At 43.0% G+C, this 21778-nt stretch overlaps 1 protein-coding gene across 11 annotated transcripts in view; it reads left to right on the top strand.

Annotated features, from left to right (window-relative positions):
• LOC110539023 (C-Jun-amino-terminal kinase-interacting protein 4) overlaps positions 1-21778 on the top strand; it is a 59625-nt gene that overhangs the window by 20182 nt on the left and 17665 nt on the right. For 2 of the 11 annotated variants that reach the window (XM_090197064.1, XM_090197062.1), the window contains exons 4-19: positions 1196-1290; positions 3986-4136; positions 6087-6173; positions 7808-7946; positions 8109-8202; positions 8286-8419; positions 9234-9245; positions 11708-11765; positions 13096-13248; positions 13505-13556; positions 13777-13907; positions 18625-18681; positions 20035-20211; positions 20817-20946; positions 21051-21143; positions 21518-21640. In XM_090197064.1, coding sequence (XP_090053190.1) covers positions 1196-1290; positions 3986-4136; positions 6087-6173; positions 7808-7946; positions 8109-8202; positions 8286-8419; positions 9234-9245; positions 11708-11765; positions 13096-13248; positions 13505-13556; positions 13777-13907; positions 18625-18681; positions 20035-20211; positions 20817-20946; positions 21051-21143; positions 21518-21640 — 1686 coding nt within the window. Of the gene's footprint in view, positions 1-1195; positions 1291-3985; positions 4137-6086; positions 6174-7807; positions 7947-8108; positions 8203-8285; positions 8420-9233; positions 9246-11707; positions 11766-13095; positions 13249-13504; positions 13557-13776; positions 13908-18624; positions 18682-20034; positions 20212-20816; positions 20947-21050; positions 21144-21517; positions 21641-21778 lie in introns of those variants that run through there. The other 9 variants (XM_090197071.1, XM_090197063.1, XM_090197072.1 and 6 more) reach the window with 7 other exon arrangements.

Raw genomic sequence — 21778 nt, 5'->3', positions numbered from 1 at the left:
GATCCATAACAACACAGAGCATGTAGAACTAACCTATCTGTTCTGTCCATTACAGATGATCCATAACAACACAGAGCATGTAGAACTAACCTGTCTGTTCTGTCCATTACAGATGATCCATAACAACACAGAGCATGTAGAACTAACCTGTCTGTTCTGTCCATTACAGATGATCCATAACTACATGGAGCATGTAGAACTAACCTGTCTGTTCTGTCCATTACAGATGATCCATAACAACACAGAGCATGTAGAACTAACCTGTCTGTTCTGTCCATTACAGATGATCCATAACAACACAGAGCATGTAGAACTAACCTCTCTGTTCTATCCATTACAGATGATCCATAACAACACAGAGCATGTAGAACTAACCTCTCTGTTCTGTCCATTACAGATGATCCATAACTACATGGAGCATGTAGAACTAACCTGTCTGTTCTGTCCATTACAGATGATCCATAACTACATGGAGCATGTAGAACTAACCTGTCTGTTCTGTCCATTACAGATGATCCATAACTACATGGAGCATGTAGAACTAACCTCTCTGTTCTGTCCATTACAGATGATCCATAACAACACAGAGCATGTAGAACTAACCTGTCTGTTCTGTCCATTACAGATGATCCATAACTACATGGAGCATGTAGAACTAACCTGTCTGTTCTGTCCATTACAGATGATCCATAACAACACAGAGCATGTAGAACTAACCTCTCTGTTCTGTCCATTACAAATGATCCATAACAACACAGAGCATGTAGAACTAACCTATCTGTTCTGTCCATTACAGATAATCCATAACAACACAGAGCATGTAGAACTAACCTCTCTGTTCTGTCCATTACAGATGATCCATAACAACACAGAGCATGTAGAACTAACCTGTCTGTTCTATCCATTACAGAGGATCCATAACTACATGGAGCATGTAGAACTAACCTGTCTGTTCTGTCCATTACAGATGATCCATAACTACATGGAGCATGTAGAACTAACCTTTCTGTTCTGTCCATTACAGATGATCCATAACTACATGGAGCATGTAGAACTAACCTGTCTGTTCTGTTCATTACAGATTATCCATAACTACATGGAGCATGTAGAACTAACCTGTCTGTTCTGTCCATTACAGATGATCCATAACTACATGGAGCATGTAGAACTAACCTGTCTGTTCTGTCCATTACAGATGATACATAACTACATGGAGCATGTAGAGAGGATCAAGCTCCACCATATGAGTGTAGTAGAGACTTCAGACTCTGGAACTGTGGGCAGAGTCAGGTAAGGCTTGGTGTTATACAGGTAACTGCCAAAATAATTGAAACACTTGATTAAATGAGGGTACAAAGTCTATTGAAAACAAGTACTTCCACACGGGTCTGTTCCCTGAGATCATTAAAGAATTAACATCCCATCCCATGCATAAATATTCTGGGCAGGCCTTTATTTTGGCTACCATGGCTATGCCACCATAGGATGACAATGTCCCCATCCACAGGGGATGAGTGGTTTGATTATTTGACTTTATTTAACTAGGCAAGTCAGTTAAGATCAAATTGTTATTTATAATGACGGCCTACCCCGGGCAACACTGGGCCAATTGTGAACTGCCGTATGGGACACCCAATCACGGCCTGATGTGATACAGCCTGGATTCAAACCAGGGACTGTAGTGATACCTATTACACTGAGATGCAGTTCCTTAGACTGCTGCGCAACTCGAGAGACAGAGTTGATGAGCATGAAAAAGTACTTAAGTAAAAATACAATAAAGTGCTACTTAAGTCATTTTTTGGTATCTGTGCTTTACTATTAATATTTTTGACAACTTTTCAAATAAAATAAAATTGTATTAGTCACATGCGCAGAATACAACAGGTGTAGTAGACCTTACAGTGAAATGCTGAATACAACAGGTGTAGTAGACCTTACAGTGAAATGCTGAATACAACAGGTGTAGTAGACCTTACAGTGAAATGCTGAATACAACAGGTGTAGTAGACCTTACAGTGAAATGCTGAATACAACAGGTGTAGTAGACCTTACAGTGAAATGCTGAATACAACAGGTGTAGTAGACCTTACAGTGAAATGCTTTCTTACAAGCCCTTAATCAACAATGAAGTTTTAAGAAAATACCCCCCCCCCCCCCAAAAGTAAGAGCTAAGAGCAGCAGTAAATAACAATAGCAGGGCTATATACAGGGGGTACCAGTACAGAGTCAATGTGGAGTCTATATACAGGGGGTACCAGTACAGAGTCAATGTGGAGGCTATATACAGGGTGTACCGGTACAGAGTCAATGTGGAGTCTAGAAGCCTCTTGATCCTAGACTTGGCGGTCCGGTACCGCTTGTGTGGTAGCAGAGAGAACAGTCTATCACTGGGGTGGCTGGGGTCTTTGAACATTTTTAGGGCCTTCCTCTGACACTGCCTGGTATAGAGGTCCTGGATGGCAGGAAGCTTGTCCCCGGTGATGTACTTTTACTTCACTACATTCCTAAAGAATATGATGTTCTTTTTACTCCAAACATTTTCCCTGACACTCAAAAGTACTCCTTACATTTTGAATGCTTAGTAGGACAGAAAATGGTCCAATTCGCACACTTATCAAGAGAACATCCCTGGTCATCCTTACTGCCTCTGATCTGGAGGACTCACTAAACACACATGCTTTGTTTGTAATGATGTCAGAGTGTTTGAGTGTGACCCTGGCTATCTGTCAATAAAAAAACAAGAAAATTGCTGTTTGATTTGCTTAATATAAGGATTTTTTAAATTGTTTGTACTTTTACTTTTGACACTTAAGTATATTTTAGCAACTACATTTACTTTTGATACTTAAGTATATTATATATATATATATATATATATCTCAAGTAATATTTTACTGGGTGACTTTCACTTGAGTGGTTTTCTATTAAAGTATCTTTACTTTTCCTCAAGTATGAGAATTGAGTACTTTTTCCACCACGGCTTATGGGAGATTCTGAAGCGGAGCCTGAGACTGTATTTCCTCCACCATCAACAAGACAACAAATGATGGAATTTCTTGTGGTAGAATGGTGTCACAGCCTTCCAATAGAGTTCCAGACACTTGTAGAATCTATGTCACGGCACATTGAAGCTGTTCTCATGGTGGCCCAACACCCTATTAAGACACGTTATGTTGGTGTTTCCTTTATTTTGGCAGTTACCTGTAGATGATTGTAACAACTGTTATTTATAGCAGGTGGAATTTAATGACTTGGAACATTCTAAAAGTATATATTTTTAAAAGTTTTATTTAACCAGGGGAGCTCATTGAGACCAAACATTAACATTCCAATAAAACATTTATAAAAACTACAGATTACAATTTAAAAAACTACAACTTCAACATCTGAGTAAATGTTGACATTTAATCAAGACAAATGCAATTCCTATTTAACAAATTCAACATTAGACTCCTAAACTGCCCTAGCGGAACCAGGGAATCAGGACACTGGGAGTTCTGCAGGTTATTCCAAAAATCGTGGGCATTGAAACTGAAGGCGGATTCACCTAATTTGATTAGTAGAGCTTTGTAAACAAAAAGGGAATAGTGAAGTGATCTATGGGACTTTAATGAGGACCAGCCAACCTTTTGATACAGGATGCAGTGAGGAGTATTAAAACTGTCACCTGTGATAAAGCGAACGGCGCTGTGGTAGACGGCATCCAAAGGTTTAAGAGTAGTGGCTGCTGCATTCTGGTAAATGGTGTCACCATAGTCAACAACTGGCAGTAAAGTTGACTGTACAACCTGCTTCCTACTGTTTAGGGAGAGGCAAGATCTGTTTCTTAAAAAAGAAGCCCACTTTAAGTCTTATCTTTTTAACTAGCTGTTTGTCAACACGAATGGCCAGATATATTTATAGTGTAGTTAGTGTAGCCAGTCATGCTCAACATGTTCCTCTGTATAATCTGACTGACCCTCTTCCTCTTCTGTCTCTCTAGGAAAGAGCGTCCCATGTCTCTGGGTGTCTTCCCCATGTCAGGAGGGGGGGCAGTTCTGACCCCTGACCTCCAGGCCAAGTCTGAGACGCCGGGCGCAGAGGTCTGGAGGTTCAACGACCTGGAACATCCGCGCTCCAATGCCAGCCTCAAGGTGGGAAATGGGGACGGCTCGATAACAGATACACAGAGATGTGATTGACGCAGCCTAGAAAAAAAGTGGGCAAATGAAACTGTCTATTTTAATGATCCGATACATTTGAATAAACATGAGTCTGTTTATTTCTGCCTGGGTGAGGCTATAGGGCCCTGTTGAAATACATTTGAAATGCCTCTTTCTGCAAGAAGGGGGGCTTTGGACTAATCATGCACAGTGTGAGAGAGCAAGGGTGCACCTCAATAGTCTAAAGTGGCTGCCTCCTATTGTTTCCTCCCCCTCATGTGCTTAGAGTACAGGGCTTTGGACTAGGCACGCTTAGCATGCCTAATGAAGAGGCCTTTGGAAAGGGCTCTGAGAGGGGAGAGAGTCGGCACCCCTCTGTGATGTCTTCTAGAAGGATCTGACAGGGGCTTCTGTGTATTCATACAACCGCCCTCCCCTCCTGCATGTTTCAGAGAGGGCCAACTTCATGAATATGCATAACTTAGCAGGATAGAATGCTCCTTATTTAGTCATTTGTCCTCATGCTGTTCGATGTCTGTCAGATGGTAACATAATGACATCATCGCTCTCTGGCGTTGGATGAGATTCTCAGTAGTATACCAAATGCCGTCACTCTCCCCCACAGACCCACAGTCACAAAGACTTACAGTGTGTTATTGTACCGTCCTGAACGGGGCTTTGCAGTTCCTTTACATAAGCGGTAGGAATAAGCATCACCACTTTGAATATTACTGCATGGAGTCTGTATACATATCTGTTTTTCTCTTCAGTGATGATGATACCCTAAAGGTGCCTGTGTTATTTCGGCTGCTGCTCCGCTTCGTTCAGAAGTGGGGCATGGTCTCCGTGACGAGGGGTAGATGGTCTGTGCCGTGGTACATTCTGGGAGAGAGGCTGCTGGCAGGCACCCAATCACTGGGGGAGAGAGAGCGCAGGCCGGCACGTGATTGGATGTTTTGACTCTTTGTAAATGAGGAGTTGTATTGATTGTCAAAATGTTCTACTACATAACATTTTATGGTGTGGCCTACCTAGAAATACATTTTTCTTTTTGGAATCGTCTATTGTTGATCTGTAAGTGTAGTGACGGTGGGATCTCTTAGACTGTATTGGTTTTCTTTAAATAGGCTAGAAATACTCAGTCCCAGCGTTCAAAGCTGGTTGAAATGATGTCATAAGAACAAGTTGGGGGTTATGTGCAAACCCCATGTTGACATGACCATAGTTTTCTGACATGTATTCTCTTCAGATGAACTGCTCTGAGTTCATTAACAAATGCCATCGGTCACTCACTACCATTGATTAAGCACTGCTCTCGTCCAGCTGTCAATTCAAACTGCAAACATATGTCTCGCAGCCATGAACCAAATGCTGTGTGCCATTTCAACCAGATTACCACTGCTTCTGATGCCTGGACTTTTAGAATGGTATCGGAATCATTCATTGCAATAACCCGTCTCTTACCCATACTGAAGAACATAGAAAAGAGAGTTTGCAGCCACCAATGGGGGATGTGAACACATGTATTTTCAGATTTCGTTTGTAATTCGAGTGTGTTCAGGGTTTTTGGGTTCTCCCATAAATAAGGGCGACCTCATAAGCGTTCAACCCAAAGAGTCAGTATGTGAGTAACTCAAACCCTAAACTTCATTGACACAATAATACTCTGACTATGTAAGTAGGGTTCTTCTGTATGGTTCAGTGACTGGACTTCATAGGCTTCAGTCACCTGTGGTGAGATGGTAGTCACTGGGCTAGTGGGTCGCCTCAAAACCTCCCACATGTTGAATCTAATGACCTTGACTTTCAGCCAGCCATCACCAGCTGTGAGCAATGTAGACCGACACTCACACTCACACACACACGCACGCTTGGCAGTGTGTGTTGCCTCAGTGCTTCTGCAGAAATGCGCCTCTTCATTGTATCTCTCTTCCCAAGCAGTTGGATACAGACGACCCCCCAGAGAAAAGGGATGGTTACAGTACGCTGCAGATCTCTTGGGGGAATTCTCTCCCAGACGACTGCAAGGTAGTTGTCTCTGTGATGGTGGAGAAGAAAAGTGTCACTGCAACCCGCTTGTACATGCCATGGAGACCCCATGTTGTGTGTGTGTGTGGGCTTTAGTAGTTGTCTTCAGTGTGCTGTTTCATTTTTTCAGAGCAAGCAGCATCTCTTTGCGCATTATTCAAAGTCCCTCACTTCACAGACCACCTGAGCCCAATGCAACCATGTCAGGTTTCCCTTCAAATCCTAGATAGATCCTCCTCAGTGAGCTAAAGGAACAGTCAATGATCACCTCCATTTAGTTTCCCCCCTAAAATGAGCTGTTTTGATCAGTCAGTGGTCTGTAGAGTGGGGAAGGCGTGGTTCCATTCAGCTTCTATGTTGTCGTGTTTCATTTTGCCAAACTGCATGGTACTAGCTGTACTTCACACACATGCTGTTGCTTTCCTAGCTCCCTTTCATTGTTTTCACGTGAACTTGGAAGCAAATTGTCTCACAGTATGTTGTTATCTCACAGTTTTAGCATGCATACCACTCTCCGTAGTTATATAACAGTCTTCGTAGTTATAACACTCTTTGTAGTTTTACACAGTAGAACTCCACTCTGTAGTTTTCTATCTTATTGTACTCTATGTAGACTTAACATTGGAGATTAGTTCACTTATTATTGTGTTGTCATTCATAGTTAACCTTGTGTTTGTTTCTGTTATGAGCTGACCTTCGAGTTGTGTGTGTGTTCTGTGTTGTTGTCTCTCAGTGGAGGAATGGCACTCCCCACTGGGCCCATGATTGTTCTGTGTTGACCTCTGACCTCTTGTGAAGTGCATGTGAACCCTGTGATCTGATGTGAAGTGTGAATTAGTGTGTATTAGCTGTTGACTGTGTTCTACCCTTCCTTGTCCCAGTCAACATGTTCCTGGTCCTGAGCTCAAACTACACAAAATAGATAATCTACCATCAAATTCATATTTGATTATTGTACAGAATAATGGATACCAATTTCAGTTTTTTAGAGCTTCTCCCAATGAAAAAGCCATCACTTCAAATAAATACCTTTAAGAAATGTTATATATTAAAATGAAACATCTTTACTCCCGAGTGGCGCAGTGGTCTAAGGCACTGCATCTCAGTGCAAGAGGCGTCACTACAATGAATTACATCCAGCTGTGATTGGGAGTCCCAATGGGCGGCACACAATTGGCCCAGCATTGTCCAGGTTTGGCTGGTGTAGGCCGTCATTGTAAATAAGAATTTGTTCTTAACTGACTCATAATAGAATACATTTTTAATGGAAGTTGATGGATCACAGGCTATGGGTTTCTGTCTGTACTACTTGTATCCTCAATGTCTGTAACTAGTGCTTGTTTAGTTTTGTCCCCAGCTCCAGTGTGATTGCTTTAAGCCAGGCTGAGCTGTGGTGTTGTGGTGTCTCCCCTGTCAGACCTGTTACCATGGTGACGTCCCTGTGTTCCTTAGTTCCTGTTCTGTCTCTACTGTACCTAGCACTAGAGGCAGGAGTTTTTCTTCCGCACATGACCGTACCATGAAAAACTCTGGGCCCTAGTTCAGGAAAATGGGTCAAGGTCAAGGTTAAGGTTAACCTTTGACTCTTGACCTCTCTATGACTTCTATGATGACCCTATCGGTTGTGGTTGCAGGACGAGCTGTCGGACCTTGGCTCAAAGTCGGTCACTCCCATGTCCACCACGGCCTCAGACGTCGCCATGGAGGGGGAGGGGCCAAACAGTAAGAGCATGGAGTTGCTGGCGGCACTGGGGAACAGGTCAATATCAGTGGGTATGAAATGTTACTCACGATACTGCAGCTAAGTTCTCACGACAAGTATTATAATGGTAGATGACAGAGAGATTTATCTTTGTATCCATTCTTGATGATCTAATAGCACATAATGAAGGTCTCTTTGATTTGATTCTATTCCGTATGATATGTGTCCTGTAGGTTTGCCAGAGAACGAGGATAGCTCAGAGGTGCATGACATCATTGAGTCCACCCCTGAACTGGACATGGACCTCAGTGGATACAAAGCATCCAGGTAACCTCTACAAAACCATCACCATTGGGTATTACTCCTGTACAATGTGCTAAATGCTAACTGCTAATCCCTCCACTATGCAGCACCCCGACCAAAGGAGGCATTGGCATTGAGAACATGGCGTTTGACCGCAACACAGACTCTCTGTTTGCGGAGCTGTCGTCTGCAGGCATAGGGGACGTCATCGGAGACGTGGACGAGGGGGCCGACCTGCTGGGTAAGCGAGGGAAAGACCTCTTTCCTATAGCAGCAAAACACCTCCAAGGATGTGTAGTGTTTAGGATTGTAGTAACATTGTTATAACACTAGTGACTCTAATGAAATATAACACCTTTAACGATCTGTGGCTATTTTAGTAATGTTGTAGTAACGTTGTAGTAACGTTGTGATAATGAATTACAACACAAGGATCCGTTTCTAAATAAACTATTCTGTAAGAAATTAAGCCTGACACCTTCAAGAAACAGTATTCATTTTCCCCCAGCATTACAGCAACCTCTGGGAAGATTTATCTATTTTAAAAAATGGACGAACAAACTGTGTGACACTGTCAACTACAAAGTTCAACAATTGGATTCATTTAAAAGTGTATCTTTAGAATATGTCTCTTGACAGATGAAGTTAAACTCGTTTTGGAATGTCTTTTGACAGATGGAGTTGAACTAGTTTTGGGATGACTTGTGTTAACCCCTTGTGAGTGTCTGAGTGTGTTGTTTACCCAGGTGACCTCCCTACGTGGTTCCTGCTTCTGTGTTCAATGCATGCTAACTCATGAATTACTATAGTAGCAGGCCACTGAGTTAGACAATAAACGGACACTATTGTACTACATTCAGCTCACTAATACACACTGGCTGTTGCACTGAAGTGAAATAACCGTTGCTGTTAGGTAAAAACAAAGCTAAACTGGATTTAGAAATTCTGCTTGTATAAGTTGAAAGTCATTCTCTGCTGTTAGCTCCATCAGTGTCTAACCCGCCTCTCTCTCTCCTCGTCATGTCCTCTCCTCTGGCTCTTGTCCCTAACCCCAGTGGAGTACTCTGGTGTGTATTATGACCTCAAAACCTCTCCTTTGTTATTTCTCCTCCGATACCTCTCTCTATGCCCTCAGAGAAAAACTATATTCCAGGGATGGGTATCTGCAGTGGTGGGTGCAGGGTTTTGCTCCACCCTAACACACCTGACTTAATTAAAGCAAACATGGTCTATATTGGAAAACCATGGCTAGTTTATCAGGCTTTGTGAATCTGGTGTGTTTCAATGCTGGGCTGGAACAAAAGCCTGCCTGTATACACTGTGGCCCTTCAGGACCAGTTGCCCATCCCTGCTCTACATTTGGCCTGCTCTACATTTGGCCTCTCACCACTTCATATCTTCAGCTCATTGCTCTACTACTACTGCCTTGACCTGCATTTGACCCCCGCTCCTCGCTAGCATTACAGTGGAAACAAAGGTTGATCACAAGATGAAACCAGACATATGAAAACTGTTAGAAGGGCTAAATGCATTTGGAAAATGTTTGTTCTTCATATAACTGCTTTGGTTATACTGATTTCTGTCTAACATGCACCATAAGCATGAAGAATAACTCATCGTACAGCTTTAATAACACCTTTTTTACTATACAGCTGAAATAGTTTTAGTCTGTGTGTTTGTTTTTATAGCTTCTCTAGCTTTCCCAACTGTCTCTCTACCCTAGAACTGTAACTCATTCCTTTCCCCACTAGCATGTTAGGAGTACACTAGTTCTCATTCCTTTCCCCACTAGCCTGTTAGGAGTATCCTAGTTCTCATTCCTTCCCCCACTAGCCTGTTAGGAGTACCCTAGTTCTCATTCCTTTCCCCACTAGCCTGTTAGGAGTACCCTAGCTCTCATTCCTTTCCCCACTAGCCTGTTAGGAGTACCCTAGTTCTCATTCCTTTCCCCACTAGCCTGTTAGGAGTACCCTAGTTCTCATTCCTTTCCCCACTGTCTCTCTACCCTAGAACTGTAACTCATTCCTTTCCCCACTAGCCTGTTAGGAGTACCCTAGCTCTCATTCCTTTCCCCACTAGCCTGTTAGGAGTACCCTAGTTCTCATTCCTTTCCCCACTAGCCTGTTAGGAGTACCCTAGTTCTCATTCCTTTCCCCACTAGCCTGTTAGGAGTACCCTAGTTCTCATTCCTTTCCCCACAAGCCTGTTAGGAGTACCCTAGTTCTCATTCCTTTCCCCACTAGCCTGTTAGGAGTACCCTAGTTCTCATTCCTTTCCCCACTGTCTCTCTACCCTAGATCTGTAACTCATTCCTTTCCCACTAGCCTGTTAGGAGTACCCTAGCTCTCATTCCTTTCCCCACTAGCCTGTTAGGAGTACCCTAGTTCTCATTCCTTTCCCCACTAGCCTGTTAGGAGTACCCTAGTTCTCATTCCTTTCCCCACTGTCTCTCTACCCTAGAACTGTAACTCATTCCTTTCCCCACTAGCCTGTTAGGAGTACCCTAGCTCTCATTCCTTTCCCCACTAGCCTGTTAGGAGTACCCTAGTTCTCATTCCTTTCCCCACTAGCCTGTTAGGAGTACCCTAGTTCTCATTCCTTTCCCCACTAGCCTGTTAGGAGTACCCTAGTTCTCATTCCTTTCCCCACAAGCCTGTTAGGAGTACCCTAGTTCTCATTCCTTTCCCCACTAGCCTGTTAGGAGTACCCTAGTTCTCATTCCTTTCCCCACTAGCCTGTTAGGAGTACCCTAGTTCTCATTCCTTTCCCCACTAGCCTGTTAGGAGTACCCTAGTTCTAATTCCTTTCCCCACTAGCCTGTTAGGAGTACCCTAGTTCTCATTCCTTTCCCCACTGTCTCTCTACCCTAGAACTGTAACTCATTCCTTTCCCACTAGCCTGTTAGGAGTACCCTAGCTCTCATTCCTTTCCCCACTAGCCTGTTAGGAGTACCCTAGTTCTCATTCCTTTCCCCACTGTCTCTCTACCCTAGAACTGTAACTCATACCTTTCCCACTAGCCTGTTAGGAGTACCCTAGCTCTCATTCCTCTGTTGTGTTTCTCATACATACCTCATGTCTCACTCTCTCCACCTCTCTCTCGTTCTCTTGCCTGACTTGGATTGCATGGTTTTCTCAGACCTTAGCTTGCTCGGTAAGACCTCATCCGCTCGCTCCATCCTACTCTGTTGCCACATGTAACATGTTCTGTGTGGTGGCTGTTGGGGTTGTCCCTGTTGTGTTCTTCTTAGAAATATGTCACTATGAGATATTTAACACCCTGAATGGACTGATTCTTTATTATATCTATATGAATATTAAAGTCAGTCAATGTGACGATGTGTTCATCCATTGAAGTAAATGCACCTCCATAAATATTGATTTATTCATAGTTGATTAAGAACTATTTGATACATAATAGAATCTATCCAGGCCTTCTACACATGCTGTTCTGTAAACTCCAGTTGTATGAACACAAAGCAGAAAACGAGGTAATTTCTCCCCTGGCTGGTGTTGCTCCTTGTTTACAGGTATGGGTCGTGAGGTTGAGAACCTGATCACGGAGAACACACAACTAATGGAGACAAAGTAAGAAAAACACACTGAGATCGGTGTACTTTTAGATTTATTTGACGTTTATACTCAACAAAAATATAAACGCAACATGCAACAATTTCAAGGATTTGATTTACAGTTCCATAAATTCATTAGGTCCTAATCTATGGATTTTACATGACTGGGAATACAGAAATGCATCCGTTGGTCACAGATACCTTAAAGAAAATGTAGGGGCGTAGATCAGAAAACCAGTCAGTATCTGGTGTGACCACCATTTGCATCATGCAGCGTGACACACCTTCGCATAAAGTTGATCAGGCTGTTGATTGTGGCCTGTGGAATGTTGTCCCACTCCTCTTTAATGGTTGTGCGAAGTTTCTGGATATTGGCGGGAACTGGAACACGCTGTCCTACACATCGATCCAGAGCATCCCAAACATGCTCAAGGGGTAACATGTCTGGTGAGTATGCAGGCCATAGAAGAACTGGGACGTTTTCAGCTTCCAGGAATTGTGTACAGAGCCTTGCGACATGGGGCTGTGCATTATCATGCTGAAACATGAGGTGATGGCGGCAGATGAATGGCACGACATTGGGCCTCAATATCTCATCATGTTATCTGCCCATACCATAACCCCACCGCCACCGTGGAGCACTCTGTTCACAACGTCGACATCAGCAAACCGCTCGCCCACGCGATGCCATACACATGGTCTGCGGCTGTGAGGCCAGTTGGCTGTACTGCAAAATTCTCTAAAACAACGTTGGAGGTGGCTTATGGTAGAGAAATTAACATGAAATTCTCTGGCAACAGCTCTGGTGGACATTCCTGCAGTCAGCGTGGCAATTGCACACTCCCTCAATTTGAGACATCTGTGGCATTGTGTTGTGTGACAAGAAATTACATTTTAGAGTGGCCTTTTATTGTCCCCACCACAAGGTGCACCTGTGTAATGATCATTCTGTGAAATCAGCTTATTGAAATGCCACACCTGTCAGGTGGATGGACAATCTTGGCAAATGAGAAATGCTCACTAACAGGGATGTAAACAAATTTCAGCACAAACATTTTAGAGAAAGAAGATTTTTGTTTCTGGGATCTTTTATTTCAGCTCATGAAACATGGGACTAACACTTTACATGTTGCATTTATATTTTTGTTCAATGTATACCCCCCAAAGTTATTAAAATGTTATTAGTCTTTTAAACTGGTCTAAAGTCTATTCCATATTTAGATGTATTTAGCTTTGTAGATCCCACTATACCGGACTATATACTGGAAGCACAACATAACACAAACATCTTGCATGCAGTGTTGTAAGGTGTCACATTCATTCCTTTCCCCCCTTGTTTCCTGTAGGAACGCTCTGAATGTGGTGAAGAATGACCTGATAGCGCGGGTGGATGAGCTGTCGTGTGAGAAGGAAGTGTTGCAGGGGGAACTAGACGCTGTGACACAGACCAGGAAAAACCTGGAGGAGAAGAACAGAGAGCTGGAGGAGGAGCTCAAGAAGTGGGTGAATAACAACAACAACACACGATAACACACTACACACAACTGATCATGTAAGTTCTACACCTGTTGTATTCAGGGCATGTGACAAATCAGATTTGATTTGATTTGACAACAGCAACACACCATATTAATATGGCCACCCCAATTATAAGACTGTTTTTAGGGAAATCACCAAGAGTAAACTGTCAACATGAACACATGGCATAGCATATTGTTGATGAACCTGATTGAACCAATTCTTCTGTTTTTCCAGAGTGCGTGTGGAGATGGAGGAGGTGAAAGGGAAGCCAAACGAGGAAGAGGATGTGAGTGCCTCTTACCATATGTATAACATTGTCCTGTATAATGTGACTGTACCTCTTCATGTCCTATAGTGGTGCCTTTTTCTATATTGTAATCACTGTTAAATGTATATTTTTATGATATTGCTGCAAAATGTACCTTCCTTAAAATTCAGCTTGTTACTGTGATTGGTGCGTTGTATGTCCGACCAATTAAAAACACCCTCTCTCTCTGGTGTTCCAGAGTGACGTTCCTACAGCCCAGAGGAAGAGGTTCACCAGGGTAGAGATGGCTAGAGTCCTCATGGAGAGGAACCAGTACAAGGAGAGACTGATGGAATTACAGGAGGCTGTTAGGTGGACAGAGATGATCAGGTGAGGAGGAGGAGAGGAGAGAGTAGGATTGAAGGGAATCGAATAGAGCCCGAATCGAATTTTTTCCCGCTTGCTTCCGTTTAAGATTTGTTTTTCAACAGAATCGGCAGAATGAATACACCCCATATCACCCGCAAACACAGTTTGCTTTCATAGAAGCCACATACAAACAGCATAATCACTTTGCCTGTTGTATGATTCCTTCTCACATCCACGTTCTCTCCTCGTCTCACCTTTTCCCTTCTCTTGTGGACTTCATTGCACAACACAACAGCTGTCTGTGCCCAGGCGCAAATGATCGCTAACCACTACACCAAGCCTACATTGTTGTCACCATGTTAGCTAATGTCATAGTCCACATACCTACCAGAACTAATGTGTTAGTAAACCTGCTACAATCATGCATTACGGTGTACAGTCAGTAAGTAGTGTAGCAGTTATACTGGTGAGCCCCGTGGCAATACATTTATTAAACCAAAAGCTTACCTTAACATGGAAGAGTTCCAATGTTGGATAGACATAGCCAGCTAGCTAACGAGAGAGAGAGGCTCAATATATATATATCTTTCTAGAATCAGATACCTACATGAAGGAATAGGCAAAGGACTATGGATACAACATATAAATCCTTTCCACAGTTGTTTCCATGGTCTCTGCTATAGTAATATGCAGCAGTTGTTTCCATGGTCTCTGCTATAGTAATATGCAGCAGTTGTTTCCATGGTCTCTGATATAGTAATATGCAGCAGTTGTTTCCATGGCCTCTGCTATAGTAATATGCTCCAGTTGTTTCCATGGCCTCTGCTATAGTAATATGCAGCAGTTGTTTCCATGGCCTCTGCTATAGTAATATGCTCCAGTTGTTTCCATGGTCTCTGCTATAGTAATATGCAGCAGTTGTTTCCATGGCCTCTGCTATAGTAATATGCTCCAGTTGTTTCCATGGTCTCTGCTATAGTAATATGCAGCAGTTGTTTCCATGGTCTCTGCTATAGTAATATGCAGCAGTTGTTTCCATGACCTCTGCTATAGTAATATGCTCCAGTTGTTTCCATGGCCTCTGCTATAGTAATATGCAGCAGTTGTTTCCATGGCCTCTGCTATAGTAATATGCTCCAGTTGTTTCCATGGCCTCTGCTATAGTAATATGCTCCAGTTGTTTCCATGGCCTCTGCTATAGTAATATGCTCCAGTTGTTTCCATGGCCTCTGCTATAGTAATATGCTCCAGTTGTTTCCATGGCCTCTGCTATAGTAATATGCTCCAGTTGTTTCCATGGCCTCTGCTATAGTAATATGCTCCAGTTGTTTCCATGGCCTCTGCTATAGTAATATGCTCCAGTTGTTTCCATGGCCTCTGCTATAGTAATATGCTCCAGTTGTTTCCATGGCCTCTGCTATAGTAATATGCTCCAGTTGTTTCCATGGCCTCTGCTATAGTAATATGCAGCAGTTGTTTCCATGGCCTCTGCTATAGTAATATGCTCCAGTTGTTTCCATGACCTCTGCTATAGTAATATGCAGCAGTTGTTTCCATGGCCTCTGCTATAGTAATATGCTCCAGTTGTTTCCATGGCCTCTGCTATAGTAATATGCTCCAGTTGTTTCCATGGTCTCTGATATAGTAATATGCAGCAGTTGTTTCCATGGTCTCTGATATAGTAATATGCAGCAGTTGTTTCCATGGCCTCTGATATAGTAATATGCAGCAGTTGTTTCCATGGTCTCTGATATAGTAATATGCTCCAGTTGTTTCCATGGCCTCTGCTATAGTAATATGCAGCAGTTGTTTCCATGACCTCTGCTATAGTAATATGCAGCAGTTGTTTCCATGGCCTCTGCTATAGTAATATGCTCCAGTTGTTTCCATGGCCTCTGCTATAGTAATATGCTCCAGTTGTTTCCATGGTCTCTGCTATAGTAATATGCAGCAGTTGTTTCCATGGCCTCTGCTATAGTAATATGCAGCAGTTGTTTCCATGACCTCTGCTATAGTAATATGCAGCAGTTGTTTCCATGGCCTCTGCTATAGTAATATGCTCCAGTTGTTTCCATGGTCTCTGCTATAGTAATATGCTGCAGTTGCTTTATAACTGGTTCCCAGAGTGACGTCAAAGTTCATTGTTTCAGAACAACTTCCAGAATGTTCAAAAGTAAATCAACATTTTTGGAGATCAAATGTTAATAAGTAGAATGAAACATAATACTATGTTGCCTAGTGAAGGGTTTCCTTCTCCACAACCCCTTTCATATACACTCTTTAAGCTCCACTCTGAGACGCCACTCTGAAATCATCCGTCTGCTCTATCCTTGCTCTACCAATTTAAATGAATGAGTTGAAGGGATAGTTCAGAGAAGTGACATAGTTATCTAAATATCTCTTTACTTAGAAGGCTTTTTATGGACAAGGAGTGACTGCAATCAACACTTTGGTTTGGTTAAACTAACCAATGTCGTAAGTAATTGTGCTGAACAGTCCCTTTAACATGATGCTGTGTTGTCTTACCAGAGCCTCCAGAGAAAACCCTTTAACATGATGCTGTGTTGTCTTACCAGAGCCTCCAGAGAAAACCCTTTAACATGATGCTGTGTTGTCTTACCAGAGCCTCCAGAGAAAACCCTTTAACATGATGCTGTGTTGTCTTACCAGAGCCTCCAGAGAAAACCCTTTAACATGATGCTGTGTTGTCTTACCAGAGCCTCCAGAGAAAACCCTTTAACATGATGCTGTGTTGTCTTACCAGAGCCTCCAGAGAAAACCCTTTAACATGATGCTGTGTTGTCTTACCAGAGCCTCCAGAGAAAACCCTTTAACATGATGCTGTGTTGTCTTACCAGAGCCTCCAGAGAAAACCCTTTAACATGATGCTGTGTTGTCTTACCAGAGCCTCCAGAGAAAACCCTTTAACATGATGCTGTGTTGTCTTACCAGAGCCTCCAGAGAAAACCCTTTAACATGATGCTGTGTTGTCTTACCAGAGCCTCCAGAGAAAACCCTTTAACATGATGCTGTGTTGTCTTACCAGAGCCTCCAGAGAAAACCCTTTAACATGATGCTGTGTTGTCTTACCAGAGCCTCCAGAGAAAACCCTTTAACATGATGCTGTGTTGTCTTACCAGAGCCTCCAGAGAAAACCCTTTAACATGATGCTGTGTTGTCTTACCAGAGCCTCCAGAGAAAACCCTTTAACATGATGCTGTGTTGTCTTACCAGAGCCTCCAGAGAAAACCCTTTAACATGATGCTGTGTTGTCTTACCAGAGCCTCCAGAGAAAACCCTTTAACATGATGCTGTGTTGTCTTACCAGAGCCTCCAGAGAAAACCCTTTAACATGATGCTGTGTTGTCTTACCAGAGCCTCCAGAGAAAACCCTTTAACATGATGCTGTGTTGTCTTACCAGAGCCTCCAGAGAAAACCCTTTAACATGATGCTGTGTTGTCTTACCAGAGCCTCCAGAGAAAACCCTTTAACATGATGCTGTGTTGTCTTACCAGAGCCTCCAGAGAAAACCCTTTAACATGATGCTGTGTTGTCTTACCAGAGCCTCCAGAGAAAACCCTTTAACATGATGCTGTGTTGTCTTACCAGAGCCTCCAGAGAAAACCCTTTAACATGATGCTGTGTTGTCTTACCAGAGCCTCCAGAGAAAACCCTTTAACATGATGCTGTGTTGTCTTACCAGAGCCTCCAGAGAAAACCCTTTAACATGATGCTGTGTTGTCTTACCAGAGCCTCCAGAGAAAACCCTTTAACATGATGCTGTGTTGTCTTACCAGAGCCTCCAGAGAAAACCCTTTAACATGATGCTGTGTTGTCTTACCAGAGCCTCCAGAGAAAACCCTTTAACATGATGCTGTGTTGTCTTACCAGAGCCTCCAGAGAAAACCCTTTAACATGATGCTGTGTTGTCTTACCAGAGCCTCCAGAGAAAACCCTTTAACATGATGCTGTGTTGTCTTACCAGAGCCTCCAGAGAAAACCCTTTAACATGATGCTGTGTTGTCTTACCAGAGCCTCCAGAGAAAACCCTTTAACATGATGCTGTGTTGTCTTACCAGAGCCTCCAGAGAAAACCCTTTAACATGATGCTGTGTTGTCTTACCAGAGCCTCCAGAGAAAACCCTTTAACATGATGCTGTGTTGTCTTACCAGAGCCTCCAGAGAAAACCCTTTAACATGATGCTGTGTTGTCTTACCAGAGCCTCCAGAGAAAACCCTTTAACATGATGCTGTGTTGTCTTACCAGAGCCTCCAGAGAAAACCCTTTAACATGATGCTGTGCTGTCTTACCAGAGCCTCCAGAGAAAACCCTTTAACATGATGCTGTGTTGTCTTACCAGAGCCTCCAGAGAAAACCCTTTAACATGATGCTGTGCTGTCTTACCAGAGCCTCCAGAGAAAACCCTTTAACATGATGCTGTGTTGTCTTACCAGAGTCTCCAGAGAAAACCCTTTAACATGATACTGTGTTGTCTTACCAGAGCCTCCAGAGAAAACCCTTTAACATGATGCTGTGTTGTCTTACCAGAGCCTCCAGAGAAAACCCTTTAACATGATGCTGTGTTGTCTTACCAGAGCCTCCAGAGAAAACCCTTTAACATGATGTTGTGTTGTCTTACCAGAGCCTCCAGAGAAAACCCTTTAACATGATGCTGTGTTGTCTTACCAGAGCCTCCAGAGAAAACCCTTTAACATGATGCTGTGTTGTCTTACCAGAGCCTCCAGAGAAAACCCTTCCCTGACTGAGAAGAAGAAATCCAGCATCTGGCAATTGTAAGCATTTCTCCTTCAATGACTACCTGTACCAAAAAACTCATAGGAATTCTATACATTTCTGATATGATGTATTCAACACTATCAACATGCTAACATTCTGGAAATTACATCCCTGTTTTCTTTCTTTTTGGATGTGCTATTAAATGTTCAGTCTTAGGTAAATGTTTTAAAAATCATAGCCATCCCTCTCTTGCCCCTTGGTACAGTAACTACAGTCTAGCCATGGGTTTAAATACTATTTCAAATCCGTTCAAATCCTTTAGCTTTGCTTGATTGAGCTTGCCTATTGCAACGGAACCAATAGACAATTCCCAACTGCGTATATCTCACCCACCTGGCAGTCCATGCAGGCTAAAGCAAACGTTCAAAGTCTTTGAAGGATTTTGAATAGTATTTCAACCCAGGTCTGCTACAGTCCCCTGAACAATAGACATATCCTGGATGTGTACTACTCTTCATGTTTTCCATCCAATCCACAAACAAATCAGTCCAATGTGATTCTCTTGCCCTCCCCCCGCCTGCCCCTGTTGCCTTATGTTGTCCTGCTAGTCTGCTTAAAGACTGCTGAGAGGGAGAGGTCTATGTCAGCTGATTGTACCTCCTTCATGTCCTCTCAGAAGTTGTATTTGTTTACAGGAAAATGTATGGACAAGTGCTTCGTTCTGCAATAGGCCTATAACCTGTTGTAGTGCGGAGATTTAAATATGTCCAACTCTTTATTAATGCGCATTCTTGTAAGATCTACTGTCCATTACAGTATGATGTGTAGACATATGAAGAAAATAATGAAAAATAGAATTGCATGCTTCTTTTGATCAACTGACAGAGGTGTCCTCCTTCATCCCTGTGAGTTTTACTGTGATTAACTGTCTTAACATGGGGCTCTTTCCTCTTACTGTCCTGTGGAGCTCATTGTAATCACATGTTATGCAGTCTATTGAAATCTATCTGCTTGATTACCATCTGTCCCACACTATCAGATTACTATCTGCTATCGACATTCAGATAACAAATGCCAAAACGTATATACAAACACAGAAATACACAGGTGTAGGTGTCCTAATATACAGTACTAGTGTACTGTATGTAGGCTTATAATACTATATATTAATATGTATGACTCCCGTTCAGTTAAGGGGCCACGAGTGGTATTGTGATGGGTGGGCCTTGGTTTTGTTAATCAACGTACCCAAATCCCCAGCATGCTTCACTTCACTATACTTGAGGTGATGGTGGTGGTGGTGGGTGACTGTTTACTGTTGGTTGGTGGTTGACCCCCGGCCTTGCGCCTCCCTATACCAACCCCTCCCCCCCCTTCGCATCCCTATGGTTTCTCTCTCCCCCCCGCAGTTTCAGCCGCCTCTTTAGCCCCTCCTCCTCCAGCACGGCAGTGATGAAGAAGGCGGAGTCCCAGGGGAGGGAGGTGAAGTACATGCCCCCTGCAGGAGGGGGAATGAAGAAGAGGAGCAGCACCTTCTCCCAGTTCCCCACCGAGAAGTCCAAGGCCTTCGACTTCCTCAACGAGGAGTGAGTAGTGACACAGCACTCATTCTGTCATGTGTTAGTAATGTTGCAGCTCTCCTTATTCCTCTCTTGACCTCTGCCATGATGAGCTATGGTCATTCACTCCATGTATTACACAGCACTTATAATAGAATCATGGATATGTGGGTCAACTACTTATGATGGTTAAAACTGTTCATAACCTGTTCTATTTTAGAACTCTTCATAACCTGTTCTATTTTAGAACTCTTCATAACCTGTTCTATTTTAGAACTCTTCATAACCTGTTCTATTTTAGAACTCTTCATAACCTGTTCTATTTAGAACTGTTCATAACCTGTTCTATTTTAGAACTCTTCATAACCTGTTCTATTTTAGAACTCTTCATAACCTGTTCTATTTTAGAACTCTTCATAACCTGTTCTATTTTAGAACTCTTCATAACCATGCTACACAAACGTTCATATACTCCTAGGGCTTGTTTCCCATATTGGGCATATTTCTGGACCTCAAAGCTTTTTCATTGGAGAATCTCATTTGACAGTGCTTTCTAGTACAGGATTCAGCAAACCGGCCCATAATGTAATTTTTTGTAATGAAATTCCCTTTTTGTCCTGTCTCCCTGTCAGAATGGACCCGTGCGCCTCTCCGTCCCGTAGGGAGCAAAAGAGGGCCCAGTACAGACAGGTCAAAGCCCACATGCAGAAGGAGGATGGACAGGTACAGGCCCACGGATGGAGTCTACCCAGCAAATCTAAGGTAGGAGAGGAGGGGATGGGAGGGAGAGAGAGAGGGAGAGAGTTCGCAATAATAACCATATCCAAGTTTTTATTTGTTATATGACATCTTGTGTGTCCTTTCAGGTAGTGAACGGGGGCCCAACAGAGAACAAAGAGAAGAATCTACCTGTGCCAGTCTACCTGAGGCCCCTGGACCAGAAAGATGCTTCTATGAAGGTGAGCACAGCACACACTGTGATTAAGTTAACTTCATTTTGATCTGTGAAAACATACATTACTATTGTGCACAATGCAACATTTTAATACCAAGTTGTGATACACTAGTATAATACATGTTTTGCAATGGAGGCTGCTGAGGGGAGGACGGCTCATAATAATGGCTGGAATGGAGCAAATGGAGTGGCATCAAACACATGGAAACTTTGTGTTTGATGTTGTTGATACCTTTCCACTCATTCCGCTCCAGCCATTACCACGTTCCCGTCCTCCCTAATTAAGGTGCCACTAACCTCCTGTGGTGTATTGAGCTTTTTTAAATGCAATTTCTATAAATTGTACGTTGTTTGATTGATTGATTGATATGTCTGCAGCTGTGGTGTGCTGCGGGTGTGAACCTGTCAGGAGGGAAGATCAGAGAGGGAGGGTCCATGTTGGAAGGACAGAGCAGGAAGGGCTCTGTGAGCAGCCTGGACCATTTAGAGACAGAGAACAAGGTAAGGGGGAGGTGTTTTGAGCATGTTGGCCAAGGGGGGTGTACACGTACCTTAAGCACCTTGACGTAAGGAGGGTGTCTCATCAGGATCACAGGACAGTATATGGAAACTTCTGACTGTTTTAGAGAGCTTGTATAT

Source organism: Oncorhynchus mykiss, chromosome 13 (genome assembly GCF_057628025.1).
Source record: "Oncorhynchus mykiss isolate SJ-2025 chromosome 13, ASM5762802v1, whole genome shotgun sequence".
NCBI classification, from domain to species: domain Eukaryota; kingdom Metazoa; phylum Chordata; class Actinopteri; order Salmoniformes; family Salmonidae; genus Oncorhynchus; species Oncorhynchus mykiss.
Note: the sequence above shows the minus strand (reverse complement) of the source record. Positions and strands in the feature narration are given on the sequence as shown.